The sequence below is a fragment of the Carlito syrichta genome, unplaced genomic scaffold (genome assembly GCF_000164805.1).
Source record: "Carlito syrichta isolate Samal-C Ts95f unplaced genomic scaffold, Tarsius_syrichta-2.0.1 Scaffold312037, whole genome shotgun sequence".
Taxonomy (NCBI): Eukaryota; Metazoa; Chordata; class Mammalia; order Primates; family Tarsiidae; genus Carlito; species Carlito syrichta.
This window is the reverse complement of record NW_007256133.1, coordinates 835,474-852,681: the sequence shown is the minus strand read 5'-3', so window position 1 is coordinate 852,681 and position 17,208 is coordinate 835,474. Positions and strand designations below refer to the sequence as shown.

At 39.9% G+C, this 17,208-nt stretch overlaps 1 protein-coding gene across 1 annotated transcript in view; it reads right to left on the bottom strand.

Moving 5' to 3' along the window:
* Positions 1 to 3,909: 3,909 nt before the first annotated feature.
* The window catches only part of LOC103271956 (microtubule-associated tumor suppressor candidate 2-like), a gene marked incomplete at its 3' end in the record, with an annotated part of 212,321 nt that continues 199,022 nt past the window's right edge, over positions 3,910 to 17,208 (bottom strand). Inside the window, exon 4 of the mRNA XM_008069445.1 lies at positions 3,910 to 4,071. Coding sequence (XP_008067636.1) covers positions 3,910 to 4,071 — 162 coding nt within the window. The remainder of the gene's footprint in view (positions 4,072 to 17,208) is intronic.

Sequence of the window (17,208 nt, the reverse complement as noted above, 5' to 3'; positions counted from 1 at the left end):
CAAGACTAATTCCCAGGTCATCTGTATGTATTTCTATTGGTACAGTTCATACTACCTAGTGGTCTCTCTCAATTGATGATCATTGCCTTTACCTACTGAACAATTAGAGGCAGCAAAAGGTAATATTTTCTTATATCTTCATTAGCAAGAATACTTTTATAAAGAGATACTTCCCTCTAATCAATATTTGGTTATCTTGAGGTACAGACCGAATAGAAGTAGCTAAATGTTTTATTTATTTTCTTTATTTGCCAGATCTTAAAATAATGGGGTTATTTCCAACCATCTTCCAAAGTGACTGATTTGGGATTTGTTTTGTTTTGTATCGTATGCCCTCATATATATTATCTTACCGATGTTCACTCTTTCAGAAATTTTTATTTTATTTATTTTACCAATAGGAACTTATTCAGGTCAACACCTGGGGCCTTTTGTTAGAACCCTAGTTTTCTGTGAATTCTTCTTGGCTTTCTGGTATGTTCTGACCTACGTTTCCTGTCCTAGACCTGGAAGAGCTGCTTCTTCAAGGACCCCTTTCTCCATTTAATGAGAAATGTACATAGATATTACAACCTGGGCACTGGGGAGCTCATTACCATTAGTTTAGTTATTGTTTTTAACTTTCCAATGAACATAGCTGGAAATTTTTTTTCCAAGAAAAATTTCAGATGAGTTCCTACTTTATCCCATAATGCCCATATCACATTATCGCATAGTACACAAGTTCAGGATAACAGCTGATGCAAAATCACAATAGTAACACTACCACCAGTAATATAATTACTGAAAATAGTTTCAGACCTTTTTGCAATTCTTTCAGAACCTTGGGCACATTCTATCAGGGACATACTTTCCTATGTGGTTCTGCCACTAACAGGCTATACGATTGCTTTCATTTGTTTAATTTCATTTGACTTTGATATCTTTTCAAATGTAATGTTGATGTATAATTGTGTAAAATATTTATGTGACTTCAAATCTACAAAACAAGGTGCATGTGAGGTCTACAATTAGCCTCTATCCCTATTCCCTCCTATTCCTCTATAAGTAATTTTTTAAAAAAATTCATAGCTTATTCTTCTATTGCTTTTTAATATAATATAATATAATATAATATATATAGTATGAAATGTTATTCCCTCCTTCTATTCCCCTATTCATAGTTTATACTTCGGTTACTTTTTCTTAATATTAGTTCATATATAATATAAAATTCCCCTATTGTTGAGATAAAAGGGAGCTGATTACACACTTTTCTCTACTTTGCTTTTATTACTAAATGATATCTCCTGGAAACCAGCTTCCAGTAGTACACAGAGATATTTCCCCATTCATGTGACAGCATTATAGCACTGCGTCCTGTTGATCTAACGCAATCTACTCAGTTGACCCCCAATGAATGGACATTTGAGTTGTTTCCAGTCTTTTACGACTTCAAACAGCTGCCATGAATCACTTCCTGCACTGCATTTTTGTCAGGTTACCTTGGGGAAAGACTCCTAGGGGTGAGACTATTATGTCAAAGAATAAATGCATATATGATTTTGTTAGAGGCTGCCAACCTCCCTCTCCTAGGAGCTGTACCATTTTCTATTCCCACCAGAAATATATGAGAATGCCTGTTCCTTTGAAGCCTCACGAACACAGGATGTTGTCCAACTTTTGAATTTATGCCAGTCTAATAGGTGCAATTTTGTGGTTCGTTGTAGTTTTACTTTCCATATCTCTTATTATGAGTGAGGTTGATTATCTTTTCATATAGCTAAGAGGCATCTGCCTTTCTCTTCCTATGAACCGTCTGTTCAAATTCCTAACCCATTTTCCTGTAAGTGGTTCACAAAACATAATCCCTAGACCAGCAGCATTACCCGGGAATTTATAAGAAATGCAAATTCTCAGGCCCCAAGCCAAGCCTACTTAGTCTAAAACTCAAGGGATGGGGCCCAGTAATCTGTGTTTTTACAAATCCTGCAGGTGACTCTCATGCATAAAAGAGCTAAATAAATTTCAGATGAGTTCCTACTTTATCCCATAATGCCCATATCACATGGTATAGTGTTGATGTACAGCTGTATTTTAACGTTTCTTAGGCTTGTATTTGTATTGTATTTTAACGTTCTTAGGCTTAAACTGGTCAAACTGTTAATACAATGAAACTGAAAACTCCAAACATCAAGCAACTTTCATTCATCCAACCATTAACCAATAGATGTGCAGTGCTGGCAGTGAGTCAAATACTATGGCAAACAACGGGGGTGCCAGACATGTCCATCACCCCCAGAAGCTTCCCTTTCCCTGAGGAAGAACAAAAGTAAATGAGCCCAAGTCTTAGTGGTCAGGAAGATGCAAAGTAAAATGACACTGAGATAACACTTGATTCCCGCCAAGTGGACCAAAACTTTAGAAAGGGGGGGAGGGTGCGCCTATTCCTAGCAGAGATATGGGTAGAAAGGTGAAACACTAAAACTGCAACCTTTTTGAAAAGAAATCTAGCTGTATCTTTTAATGCACCAAACAAAGGAATCCTATTCCAGGAATCAATCCTGTAGGAAGAATGCCACCCATTCAAGGCTGTTTACAGCAGCCATGTTTATTGCCGCAAACAATAAATTGCTGGTTATGAAGTGAATGCCCATCAGCAAAGGAATGGTGGAATAAATCATGGGCTCCACACCATGCAGCCATGGAAAAGAATGAGCCATACTGCTGACTTGAAGATATTTCCACGATGTACTTTGAGTAAGGAAGCAGCATGCAGAAAAATGGGTATTAATACAATCTCATTTTTAAAAGCCCATAGGCATGCATAGGTATGTGTGTTGATACATGATTATATGCATGTAGAAAAAAATATGGAGGAATAAATATGAGGACTCAATATCCACTCTATCTCCCTGGCTCTCCTTCTTTGGCACTATAGAAGGTATGCCAAGGACAACATGCTTAGACATCCCTGCAGGCAAATGGATGCACTCATGCGTGGGATGGGAGAGGAAGAGTGGCCAGGGGTTGCCTGGGCAGTTGCTGCTGCCAAGAACCTGTGCTTGTCACACCTTTGCATATGCTGAGTTCCCCACGTGGTGGCTCACGCCTGTAATCCCAGCACTTGGAAGGTGGAGGCAAGGGGATCCCCTGAGCCCGAGGGTTCGAGACCAACCTGAGCAACTTGGCGAGACCTCATCTCTACAATAAATCAAAAAGTTAGCCGGGTATGGTAGCATGTGCCTGTAGTTTCAGCTACTTGGAAGGCTGAGGCAGAAGGATCACCTGAGCCCAGCAGGTCGAGGCTGTGGTCACTGCAATAGTGCCACTGCACTCCAGTCTGACTGACTCAAAGTAATAAAAATTTTTTTTAAAAAAAGCAGTTATTGGTTTAATAGATATGGAGGGGAAGGGCCCAGGGATCTGTTTTGCCTGCATGAACTCAGCAGACACAGCCAACCCTGTTTCAAGAGCCAACCCTGTTTCAGGATCATCCGGGGAGCCCTGAGTCCTAGCTCTGAAGGTGACAGCCTAGAGCCAGTGGGGGTACAGAGCTCCTGGACTGCTGTAGGGACAGTGTATCCCTGTGGGGTGCTGAAACTCGTTGCTCCTACAGCCCTTCCAGTGATGTCCTAAGCACCCACTTCCCTGAGCCAGAGGCCAATCTTCTCAAAATAGCTTAGTTCTTGCTCTCTGAAACTGAAACTGTGATTCCAAGGGTTGCCAGTCATGGGAGCAGTGAGGCACTTGTGAGAATTTGAACACAAGAAGCTATGAAGGTGCCTTGATATTATTATTATTAAATGCCATTTAATGAATCCACCATCCCACCTCAGACACTGATGTGCCCAGGGACGTTCCAAAGACTTTTTATTAATGCAGTAAGGGCATGCCACCACGGAGTCTCTCCAGGACGGGACATCTTACCAGCAGGTGTGGAAGTGGATTTTGGCGCTGGAAGCAAGCTCCTGCGGGGTGCTGTTACGCTGGCAGACGCTGGAGGGGCTACCCGGCTGGCCCCCTTGGGTGTGTCTTTAGAAGACAGAACTGCCTTCAGAACTGGCTGTTCTTCATTCCCAAAGGTCGAACCTACGGGAGGCAGACAGTGTGTTAATTATAATGTCATGAAAAATGAATGGCCCCCTCGCCATTTGCATTCACCAACCAATCCTGGGTCCAGCATCTGCTTTAGAACTTGACCTGCTTCTTAGTGACCTTGAAAAGTATTTCTCTGGAACCGTATGTGGAAAAGGACCCTCTTTCTTTGGCACTGCAGAAATATCTGTCACACAAATCCCCTGCACTGGAAGAGGAGGCACAAAAACCAAGGCCAGCCTCACTCTGAAACGTTAGACACGTGCACACATATAGTTTGCATGTGTATTTGTGCAATTCATTTATTTGACAACTCAGAGAATGAGCAGCACTCCTGATTTTGAAATGCGGTATAGGTTGGGCATGGTGACTCAAACCTGTAATCCCAGCACTTTGGGAGGCAGGAGGTAAGGGAAATGCCTGTGCCCACAAGTGTGAGAACAGCCTGGGCAACTTGGCAAGACCTCATCACTACAATAAATCACAAAAAATTAGACAGCCATAGTAGTGCAAGCCTGTAGTTCCACCTACTTGGAAGGCTGAGGCGGAAGGATTGCCTGAGCCCAGCAGGTCGATACTAGGATGGCTGTGACCATGCCATTGCCTGCGAGCCTGGGCGACAGAGTGAGACTCCAACTCAAAAAAAAAAAGAAGAAAAGAAATATAGTATAAGTGACCCAGAAGTGAGAATAAGAATACACACATCAGCCACAAGCCCAGGAAGTTTTTTCGGATCTCCCTGAAGTTCCACTCATTTTACCTCCAGAATAAGAGGTTTGGGGTGAGGTAGAGGGGTGGGGAACACAGAGAAAGAAAATCTCTTGGAAGCACATGAAAGCTTTTTGCCTGAAAAACTGATGCCTCACCAAACGGGAAGGACCTTGAATTAGAGCCTAGTTTATCTCCATGGCAGCAGACACTTATTGATCATTGCAGTTTATTAGTCAATTTAGAAACAGCCCCTTTATCTATAGGACAGATTGTGTATAATCTACTGCTCTAACACTCTGAAGATCTGGCATTCTAGGATTGTGTTTGTGTCAGATTTAAATACACAAAGTTGCTTGACCTAAACTTTTTTTCTGTATCTTTCCGAATCTTCTGTGGTTTAAACTCTGATGAGCTCTTAAAGACAATGACATCACTATCTATTCTGTTAAAGGATGTCTTCTAAATACATTTTTGAGTACAGCTGTGAGGCCTAATCTATTAATTTAAAGTGCCTGAATGTACAGAGATTACCGCCTGCTTGGAATAAAATTGTTCAATCATAGAAACATGACTATCTACCATGAAAAATAAGCAATGACAGCTGGAAGAAGTATATAGCATTTTAGTAAAAGATTAAATTTTTTGTTTTCATCCTTTTAAAAGGATAATCACAACATTCTATTTTGATGGGGCCTGCCTAAAAATGATAACATTATTAAAATGGCTTTAGTACTCTAACATTCTGGCATTTTATTTAACCATTTTGAGTAAGAGATTGTTGCTTTTCTCTCTCTGGTGACCTGAAAGTCTGTTTAAAATTCTGGGGATTTGTGTTGTTTCTGAAGAAAAGCATATTCGGGAAGGAAAAATAAAGACTACTATTTCTTAAAACAGAGCCTATGCCCTATATTCTTAGAAGGTGCTGTGCAAAATGTTTTAATAGCTCTAAATAGAGATAAGAGAATGCATTTGGCTAACACAAATGGAACAAATACACTGAAACTTCATCGCAAGGATCTGCATGGTGTCCTGAGGGTCAGATAAGAAAGGATACAGATAAGAATGCATGTTTGAGCCAAACCCAGTCAGGAAAAGCGATGCCATGAACTTGCAAAATAGTGAGTCTTTGCTTCTTTTTTTTTTAATTGCAAAGAATATTTTAATTTTTTTATTTTTTAAGATATTTTTTATTTTAAAATTGTGGGATACAGTTAAGGGTTAGGTATACAAATATGCATCATTCAGGCACCCTTGTTGATAAGGGGTATCTCCCCATCCCCCAGTGCACGTACCAGTGCTGTGCTAGAACTCTAAAGAATCTCTAAAGGTTTGTAAATTTCAGATGGGGGTGTGGCCCAGCCACTTGGAATATTTCACATGTAATTATCTAATGCCTTGCCTCCTGCTGACATACTGCCAGAATAATCTATTCACTAAAATGTGTAGCAGAAGCTGAATTGAGCACAAAACCTTTCACGCAGTCTTTTATTTAACAATTTATTAAAATTTCTCAAGAAGAGAAATATTTTATATTATTTGTAGAGTTCAAATGCCTTTTTATCAAATCACTGTGCATCTGGCACCATTCTCTTACATGAAATTTATTATTCAGTTGAACATGTCAATTTAGAGCTTTGGCTGCTTTCCAGACCAGGAAGCAATTCATCTCTTTGAAGTACAAGTATTGGGGAAGTGACACACTCCCCCCTGAGAGAGGGCTTGAATTACCAATAAAATAAAATAATATAAAATGCTATTCTTATCTATTAGGGTGGGATACAGCTGGCAATAAACAGTCTCACTCTTTGCAAACCAGCATAAGTTGGTCAGTAATTAAAGATGCATTATTCAGTAAATGAAAAGTCCTCTGAATTTAGAAATGGCTGTTGAATTCTGTAAACCCTCCAAGTACTCCCCAATAATGCTGACAGTGTTAGACCATTGCTTGGGGAGAGGAAGAAAACAACTGGAAGTTAACAAGCCACTTACATGAGCCAAAAAAGTACTCTGGAGAATTCAGCCGGCGGAGTGGTTCACATGGCTAATTTGGACATCTCATTTCCAATCGATTCAAATCAATTTTGACCTCAGTGACCCATGCAATCTCTCCACGCTCCTGCTTGGGCATGGCACAGCAGAAACACCAGAAAGTGGGTTCATGGTGCAGGTCTGGGAACGAGACCGACTGGCAGGGTGAGAATACCACCTCCGCTACCGACTACCTCTCTGCACCTCTGTTTCTTCATTCATAAGTGAGAATAATGATAATCAACCTCCTAGAGCTGTTATGGAGAATTAAAAGAGCTAATGCCAGGGGATTTTTAAAAAACCCGATGCAAGAGTGAGTGAGCACAAGAAAACACCTAGTGTCTGGTGTATGGTATGCTCTTATGTGTAATTAACGTATGTGCTGATTTTAAGTTCTGTGGCTAGTCATTGCCACAAATCAGTTTTTCATAGGAGCCTGGAAATATTCAAGGATTTTTCACCCAAATATATGTGTTTTATTTTATAATAAGTAATGCCTTTTATTTTATAAGACACATAAAATGTGTTTTATTTTAGTTTTAAAACTTTTTATTCCAATAGCTTTAGGAGTACATGTGGTTTTTGGTTACATGGACGTATTGTATACTGGTGAAGAATCTGGGCTTTAAGTATGCCTGTTATCCCCACTAGTTCACATTGTACCTAATAGGTGATTTTTCACCCTCACTTCCTTCTCACCCTCCCTGTTCTGAGCCTCCAATATCCCTCATACCATTCTCCCTGCCCTTGCAGACCCAGAGCTTAGCTCCTGAGCTTGATAAATGAATTCAGTAGTCTCAGCTTACAAAATCAACATACACAGTATCAGTAGTACTGTGATACATCAATAATGACCAAGCTGAGATTCAAAGCAATAACTCAATCGCAATTATAATAACTGCCAAAAAAACCCACCTAGGAATATATTTAACCAAGGAGGTGAAAGATCGCTACAAAATACTGGTGAAAGAAATCATAGTGGACACACACAGATGGAAAAGTACTGCAGGATTAATATCAAATGGGCTGCTCTAAGTGAGAAGAACAGGATGGACAGAGGTAGATCCAGTAACACCTGCAGGATGGAGGACTTGAGAGAAGAGGGGGGGTATGACTATCTTAAAGACATATGATCAACTATTTCAGACACAGAAAAAGGTGAGAATAATAACACAATGACACTTCATCAATAAGGGTACCCGATCTCAAACCAGGTGAAGTGGGGACCAAAGTGAGGTCCAAACTTTACCTACACAATGACCATTTGTATACCTAACCCTGAATTGACCCATATCTTTAAAATTAAAAAAAAAATTTTTAAGCCCCAGAAACCACAACGAACCACCAAGCTTAAAAAGGATGAAATATCACCAATTCCATCAGCAGTGAGATTGGCGGGACACAGGAAGGTTTGCTCAACTTTCCTAAATATTCAGAACTGCTTTCCAAATTGCTTGCTGCAATTCACACGAACCACAGGTGGTAAATGTAGCATGGTCAGGCTTTAATTCTGGTAATCAGTCTACCATGACTGGTTTTAATTTATAAGTCTCTGACAGGTGATGGGGTTGAGACTTTTTTTCTTACAGTCATTAGCTATTCAAGCTTTTTGCTTCCATAAGATGCCCGTTCATAACTTTTGCCCATTTTTCTACTGAGGTGTTTTGCCTTAATTCTTTGAATATTCTGGATACAGATCCTTTATTGGATATGTGTTTATTTATTTATTTATTTATTTTTTTGAGTTGGAGTCTCACTCTGTTGCCCAGACTGGAGTGCAGTGGCCACTCCTAGCCACCACAACCTCGACCTGCTGGGCTCCAGCGATCCTTCCGCCTCAGCCTTCCAAATAGCTGGAACTACAGGCACACGCTACAACGCCCGGCTAATTTTTTGATTTATTGAAGAGATGAGGTCTTGCCAAGTTGCCCAGGCAGGTCTCGAACCCGTGGGCTCAGGCAATCCACTCACCTCAGCCTCCCAAGGCGCGGGATTATAGGCTGAGCCACCGAACCCAGCTGGATATGTGTTTTAAATATTCTCCCAGTCTTTGGCTCATTTTCACATTAAGGTACTTTCAGAAGTTTTTCATGTTGACACAATTTATTATGACTTTTTCCCTCCTAATTTGTACTTTGTATGTCTTTTTTTATGTTGAAAAGAATATTATTAATATTCAAGATAGTTTCATTTCTGAGATACAATGATAATTTAGCTTTAGAACTAAGATAAGAACAACAGGCTTCTCATCAGAACTTTATAAGCCCAAGACACAGAAGTGACATCTTGGAAGTACTGAAAAAAATCAATACATTTATGACATGAGAAATTAACAAAGAATGACACAGCCCTAGACACAGAAAAAACATTTGTTCAAATTCAGTATTGATTCTTGATTCTTGATTCAAGCTCTAAGCAAACAAAGAATAAAAGGCAAATTACTTGATGTATTAAAGGAGTCTATAAAAATATGGAAATTATAATTGACAGTATAATGTTTGTGTGTCTTATACTTTCATTCCCTGTCCTGATATCATAAATATGTTCTAGGCAGACTTCTAAAAGTTTTAAAGTTTTGCTTTTCACATTTAGATCATGAATCCACCTGGAACAAGGCATGAGGTAGAGACTGAATTTGTGTTGTTGTTTTCTACATAGACAGTGGCTCCCAGCCTTGTGTATTCAATAGTCTAATGTCTCTGCAATATCCACAGAGCCAGCTGTTGTATGCTAACTTTCCATTCAGGCATGATTCATGAGGCTAGGCCAACAAACATGCCCCAAATTTCAGTAACTTAGCATAACAAGTTTATTTTTGAACATGAATCATCTATGAACTACAACAGGTTCTCTGGATGGTCTGCTGCCCTGGGAACTCTCCTCTAGGTAGAACTCAGGGACGCGGACTCCCTTCATCTTGTGCTTTTGCTCTGCTCAGGGGTTCTTAAGAAACCTTAACATTCAGCTGGTAGATGGGGAAAATGAATTGTTCACGGGAGGATCTTGTAGGTCATGCCTGGAAATGGTATGTGCCACTTCCGCCTTTGACCCACTGACTGGCACGGGAGCACAAATAACATGCATAAGCAGTGGAGGATCAGTACTCAGAATATTCAAAGAACTAAGGCAAAACATGTCAGTAGAAAAATGGGCAAAAGTTATGAATGGGCATCTTATGGAAGGAAATAACTTGAACAGCCGATGATTATATGAAAAAAAGTCTCAATCCCATCACCTATCCGAGACCTATAAATTAAAACCAGTCATGTCCAATTGATCGTCAAAATTAAAATCTGACCATGCTACATTCACTACCTGTGGTTAGTCATTGAGGCCAGCAAGGGAAGCTGGGAAATGTAATTTAGTTTATGCCCAGGAGGAAAGAGAAATGGTTTGATGAACAAATGCCCAATCTCTTTCATACAAAACTCCATTTCTGAGCTATTTATCTCATTGATCTACTTGTCTATCACTGTGCCAATGCCATACTGCATGTATTTAGTACAATGTAAGATCAGTCTTGGTGTACTGAACTCATGCAAGTACCCCTAAACTTGAATCTTTATTTTAAAAATTATCTTGACTCTCCTTGACCCTCTACTCTTGTATACAAATTCTAGACTCTGCTTTGTCAAGTTCCATGAAAAATGGTCCACATTTTCAATAGACACAATTAGTCTTTGTTTTTTCAATTGAAGCATAATTGAAGGAAGATCAGACACAGATGTAAAATCAGCAAACACTCTACTCAATAATTATACTCTAGGACCACGTTACATGATAGAGATACAAAGAAGGCTTAGTATCATGGAAAGATAAACATCAAATGAACGGTTCCAAAGGAAGGCAAGCACTACTCTACAGAGAACCAACATTTATGAGGCTATTTTGGGTGGTAGCCATGCTGGCATTGAGTGGGTGGGGCTGTCAATACCTCTGTTCAGAAGTCATACAGAAATGTAAGAGACCATCGAGGACAGAGGTTAATAAGTGCTACCGGAAGGGTATGAGGTAGGGAAAAAAGACAACAAGTTCAGCAATCACAAGTCATAGAGGAAGTTTTCCTATTGTATTCTTAACTAATTGAGCTGGCTATGTGCCAGCTCATTCTCCTTAATTCCCTTATTTTGTTCATGACAGAGGTACTGTATGCATTTTTCCTATCATAATCACCAAAGCAAGAAAGTATTCCACTGATCATAGCTTCTTGCTTCACTGCTGAACGGTAGCCATCTTTTGTATACATCTGAATCATCATATCATTAACTTACCATTGAGAAGGTAAGATCTTCATTAGAGTGCAGCAAAAGATATACAATAAGTGAACATTTGCAAGGTATCTATTCTACATGATTACAGAATCCAATTGGGTCTAGTTCAATACGTAAACCAAATCTTTACATTTTTCTCATTAAAGTGTCAGGACAACCAGAATCTTTCAGTATTAGATCCTTGGGGAAAAGAATTCTTCTTATTCTTCCTCCAGGGACAACCCAGTTCATTTCTCACAGTGCTTGGACACCCTGAATGAATCAATTATGTCTATCAAAATCTCATGGAGATGAACCCCACACCATATGAAAAACTAATTAAAATAGATCAAAGACCTAAATATAAGGGCCAAAATATAAATCATTGAAGAAAACAGGTGGAAATCTTAATGATCTTGGATTAGGCAACGGTTTCTTAGAGATGACACCTAAAACAAGCAATTTAAGAAAAACTAGACTGCATTTTGAGTGTCAGGGGACACTATTGAAAAAGTGAAAAGATAACCCACAGCACTGGAGAAAATATTTGCAAATCACATATTTTTTACAAATCTAGTATACATAATACATAAAGAATTTTTAAAAACTGAACAATAAAAAGACAATAAATTACAAAATAAGCATAGGATTTGAATAGACATTTCTCCAAAGAAGATATACAAATGGCCCCCAAAAAGCACATGGAAAGGTGCCCACTAGTCATTAGGATAAAGCAAAATGAAACTGCAATGAGATACTACTAGGATAGCTATAATAAAAATAGACAGTAACAAGTATTGATGGAGATGAGGAAAAATTAGAACCTTTATACATTGCTGTGGGATTGTATAATGGTGCATTGGAAAATAGTTGGTAGTTTCTCAAAATGTTAAACAAAGAGTTTCCATGTGACCCAGTCATTCTATTCCTAGATATATGCCCAAGAGAATTGAAAAATATGTCCACACAAGAATCTGTACATGAGTGTTCATAGCAGCCTTATTATAATGACCAAGAAGTGGAAGCAATTCAAATGTCCAGTGAATGAATGAATGGATGAACTGAATGTGGTATATCTAAATAATGGAATGTTATTCAGCCGGAAGAATGAATAAAGTACTGGCACATGACTTTACAACACGCATGGATCTTGCAAATATTAGGCTAAATGAAAGAAGCCAAGCAGAAAAGGACACTTGTTGTATGATTCTACTGATATGCATTGTCTAGAATAGACAAATCTGTCAAGATAAAAAGTTAGTTAGTGACTGTCAAGGGCTTGGAGGAAAGGGAAAAGAAGCATGACTGCTAATAGGAATGAGATTTCTTTCTGTGGTGATGCATCTGTTCTGAAATTAGATAGGGGTGACAGTGCATAACCTTGTAAAAATGCTGAAAGCCACTCAATGGCATGCATCAAAAGGGTACATTTTGTGGTATTTGAATTATTTCTCAGTGAAAATAATCTTACCCATGCTTTTACCCCCCCTAGATCCCATGGTTGGCACAATTTCCCTAAATTGTCATTCAGCTCTGTGTCTCTCTCCTGAGGGTCTCCTGGTATTCTTTTTACATGTAGTTTTTATTCCTATTCTCTGTCCCGCACCCCCGTATTGTGACAAGAATCCTGATCAGTTCTGTCTTCTGAGGGCGTCCTCTTACACAATACGAGAACATTCCTCAAGCCCACTATAGTGTTCTATTCATTACAGCAGAACAGCCAGACTCCTATTGACAGAGAGACCTGCTAATGTCTGTCCATATTGCCACAGCCCCTAGACAAGGGCATGGCAAGGGCTCAAGTGCTCCTGTGCATTCCTAAACAATATTCCTGAAAGCTAATTTAAAAAATTTAAAAAGCTAATAAAAGCTTCCCCTTATCTCCTATGCACTCCCAGTAAGTAGCTTCAGGGGATCCTTGACTTTCCTTCAGACTATGCTTGATCCACTGAAAGGTGCAAATCCTCTTTTTACTCCCTTTTTCTGAGTAGTCAAAAGTTTGAATAATATGTTATCAATGTAACCATAGGCCTTGTGATTTGTGTAACTTTTGTATCATTGTAATCATAAGTTTTGTGATTTGTACAACTTTCGTGTAATGCATGATGTCTTAGGACTCGTAAACTCCATTTACCCTATGGCAAGCTTGATAATGCTTCTGTCGGGCTCTATGAATACCTTTGATACCTGGCACCAGGACGTCTGGATCGAAAAATGTCACTCTAGATAAATGCAGCTGGAATTCAAGTTCTGTACAATGCTCTGCTGGTCACATGGCTAACGTATAGGTACTAACAACTCTGGACTTATAAAAATGAACTGTAAAAGCCTGAAGGGTAAGCAGAACCTTTTTAGAAAGACCTGCTCCCTGGATTCGAACTCAGACATAAACTTCTTTCTACCAGTTCCCTGCTCCTTATCAGTATCAAGGGTGACCAGACCATGTGAGGAGAGTGATATTAGTTTATCTGTAAATGCTTTTACTCTTCTCAGCAGTTCCTACAAAATGAGGTGAGAATTGAGTTGCCTTGGTCCTACATTTTTGTTATGTTACTGAATGTGTCCACCCCAAAGTTTAGATGTTGTCGATGTGATCGTAGTAAGAGGTGGGAAATTTGGGGTGATAAGGTCGTGAGGACTCTTCCCTTCCTAATGGGATTAAGGTCCTTATAAAAGAGGCTTCGCCCAGCATTTGGCCCACTCGCCCTTCTGTCTTCCCTCTGCCACGTGAGGACACCATCACCAGACAACATACTGGCCCTTAACCTCAGACTTCCTGGCCTCCCTCTAGAACTGTGCGAAAACAAATCTCTGTTCTTTATCAGTGTTTTGTTACAGCAACACAAGGAGGACTAAGACAACCACTGAGAGAGGAAAGCACGTGGCAACTCAGGCCCAAAAATCCTGCACTAAGGAAAGAACAACATTTTGTAGAATTTTAGGGACTGGGAGAGGGACGGATGCTTGATATTCCCCTGGAAAGTAATGAGTGGTGCCTATCCTTCCTCCTCAGAAGGATAATTCAAGGATAAGTCAAGGTGAGAAGTTATGGTTTCTGATCCATATCCAGTGCTCTTTCACTGCTTTATTTATGGGGAATTTTAAGAAGGAGAAATGATGAGATCAAGGGAAAAAAACTCACTAGACCAAAACAAGGTTCTTAAGGGAGAGGAGGACTGGAAAATAAAAGCAAAACAATTGTTAGAAATATGGTGGTATTACAGTCAAACTCGAAGAAACGAGTTTCACTGATTTTGAATATTTATCAATATTATAATGATTAGACTGATTTTTTTTTTTTTTAACAATCCCAGGCAATCAAGCGTATAATGTTCTGGCTGCATGATTAGCTAATTGATGCATATTTCATTGATTTAGCAGCATTTATCACTAGGTGATAAAATTTGATTTAATTATCAAAGTGTCAACTGAATGTTTGATGTCCCCCCTCCTGCATATTTTAATCCAGGTATATATTTTCTATCTCACATGCAAAAGCTAAGATTCTGCCATTGCAGCAAAGCTTTTTTTTTTTTTCAAAATGAAATATTTGACTAAGAAAAGTTGAGATACCACAGAGAAAGGTTAGATATGAAATGTTTCAAATTCTGGATCTCTTATGAAGAAGAACCGTTTTAAGACCAAGAGTGAGGAGAAAATTTTAAAAGACAGCTTAAGTACAATAGACTCTCACAGTAGTTTCAGTGCTGATATACATTCCTGTATCATTCACCCATCCATGAAACTTTGATCAGTTACTCCTGATGTCTCAGACATTGAACCGAACCTCAGAGATAAAAAGATGAGGGTTCTGGTCTATAATACCAAGAAGTTCATATTTAATATGAATGTATCCATTTGCAGAAACTCAGGAAAGTTACAGTAAGCATTGGGCAAATGCTGGCTGATGTTGTTATTGGAATACACCCATCACTTGGTGAGTCACTGATGAACACATGAGTTGTTCATCCCAGTAAAGGGACAAGACTGAAACACAAACTTCAAAGACCAGGAAGACGTGACACATGTCTTAAGAAAATTGCAAATGAAGAACCAGAAAAGCTAAGCCCACGGGCATACAGGAAGGTACTATCAAAGACAGCCAAGGCGGGTTTTGACAGTCAGGTGGGATTTGAATTCGTAAAGAAAGAGAGAAAATGTTAAGTAGAAAAGACTTGAGGAAGGCCCCGCATCAGAGAAGTGTGTGATTGGAGAGGAGTCTAGTTTGGCTGAAGAGTAAGATTTAGGAGGAAAAACAGGAAATTCGAGGAGAAAGACAGACGGCAGGGGGGACGACTGAATGTCTCAAGTGACACGTGGCAGCATTTGTCTCATTTGCTCTGTCCTGGGAGCCTCCGGAGGGTTTGAACAGGAGGTAGGAAATCATGACTAAAAACATGAGGCTTGGCAAGACGTGGGAATAACGTGTCCCCCTCCTCCCTGTGTGGCCTGGTCTGTGGGATGTTTCCTTTCCTGTCTCCCTTCATCCACCTCTTCACTCACAAATTGTTTCAGGGACAGAGAGAAAAAGTTAGACCATTACTCAGAAGAAGTTGCCAATGGTGGGTTCTAAAAGAGACTCAGAGAAGAAGCATCCTTCACGAGGGAATCAGCAAGTCAAAAGGCACTTCAAAGATGAGATTCCAAGCCTAATTTTAAGGTACACACTAAAAGTACGCCTAAGGTTACAGATCCCAGGAGATGGCTTGAAATAAGGAAAGGGATATATCTAACACAGACTTTACAACTTTTCTTTCCATCACAGAATGCCTCTTTTCTTTCCACCGCCTCTGAGACTTTTCTGTTTACAATCTGGGTGGAGTAAAGTCAATAACGTTTACAAGGGACAGAGGAGATGCTCTCGGATGGTGACAGGTGACAACGAAGACTCCTGGGCTCATCCTGAGAGCATGCTGCAACTCCCTGACACGGCTCACGTGCTCGCCATCTGCTCAGGGGGCCATGCTCGCTTCCACAGCAACCAGGGGTCCACCAGATGCAGCATCAGGAATCACAGCTGTTCTACACCAAAGGCCTCGTACCAGCCCCATGTGCCTGCCTGTCCCTGTTGTCTCTCCCCATACATGTCTGAGAACTAGAAACCCGGGGAATGCCAGAGACCAACTTCTGAGAGGGGAGGTTCCAATGTGTGACTTTCCACTCCATTCCTTTACCGAGAGCATTTCTCTCTGCTGAATGGCCTAGCCCTCGGGGATTTGCTGTCACTAAACCTGTTTTACTTTCTCGGCTCTAGGAAGTAGTTCTGGAATCTTGTTCACGCTTTGTGGCAGGCATGTGGAAGAGGGTGTTGTCTATCACACCCAAGAGTTCCCTTTGGGGGCTCACTCCTGGCAGGGGACTACCTTACCTCAGGGGCACCATGAATCTTTCAACATGTGGTTTTCTGGTCTTTAATTTGACCACCTCTAACAGGTACTTGCGGTATACATTTTTTTAAATTGTAGTAAGAGCACTTAGTATGTGATCTACTCCCTTAAATTTTAAGTCCTCAATAGAGTGTTGTTAACTATAGACACAATGTTGCACAGCAGCTTTCCAGAACATATGTGAGACTTTATGCCCATGAAACAGCCACTCCTCATTCCTCCCTTCCTGTAGCCCCTGGCAACCTCTAGTCTACTCTCTGCTTCAGTGAGTTTGAAAATATCTCCTATAAGTGAGATCCTGTGGTATTTATGCTTCTGTGACTGGCTTATTTCACTTGGCATAATGTCTTCAAGATTCATCCATGTTGTTACAAATAAGTTTCTTCCTTTTTAAAGGCTGAATAGTATTCCATTGGGCATATAAATCACACTTGAAAAATCCATTCATCCATTGATGGACACTTAAGTTGTTTCCACATCTGGGCTATTGTGAATAATGACACAATGAACATGAGAGTAAAAATATCTTTTCGAGACCCTGATTTTAATACAGACCTCGTATGCCCAGATATGGGATTGCTGGGTCATATGATAGTGCCATTATTAATGTTTCAAGGATCTGCTGTTCTGTTTTCCATAGCAGCTGCATCATTTTATATTCTCACTGACAGTGTGCAAGGGTTTCGATTTCTCCACATCCTCACCAGCACTTGCTGTCTTTCGTTTTTTTTAACAGCCATCCTCACAGGTGTGAG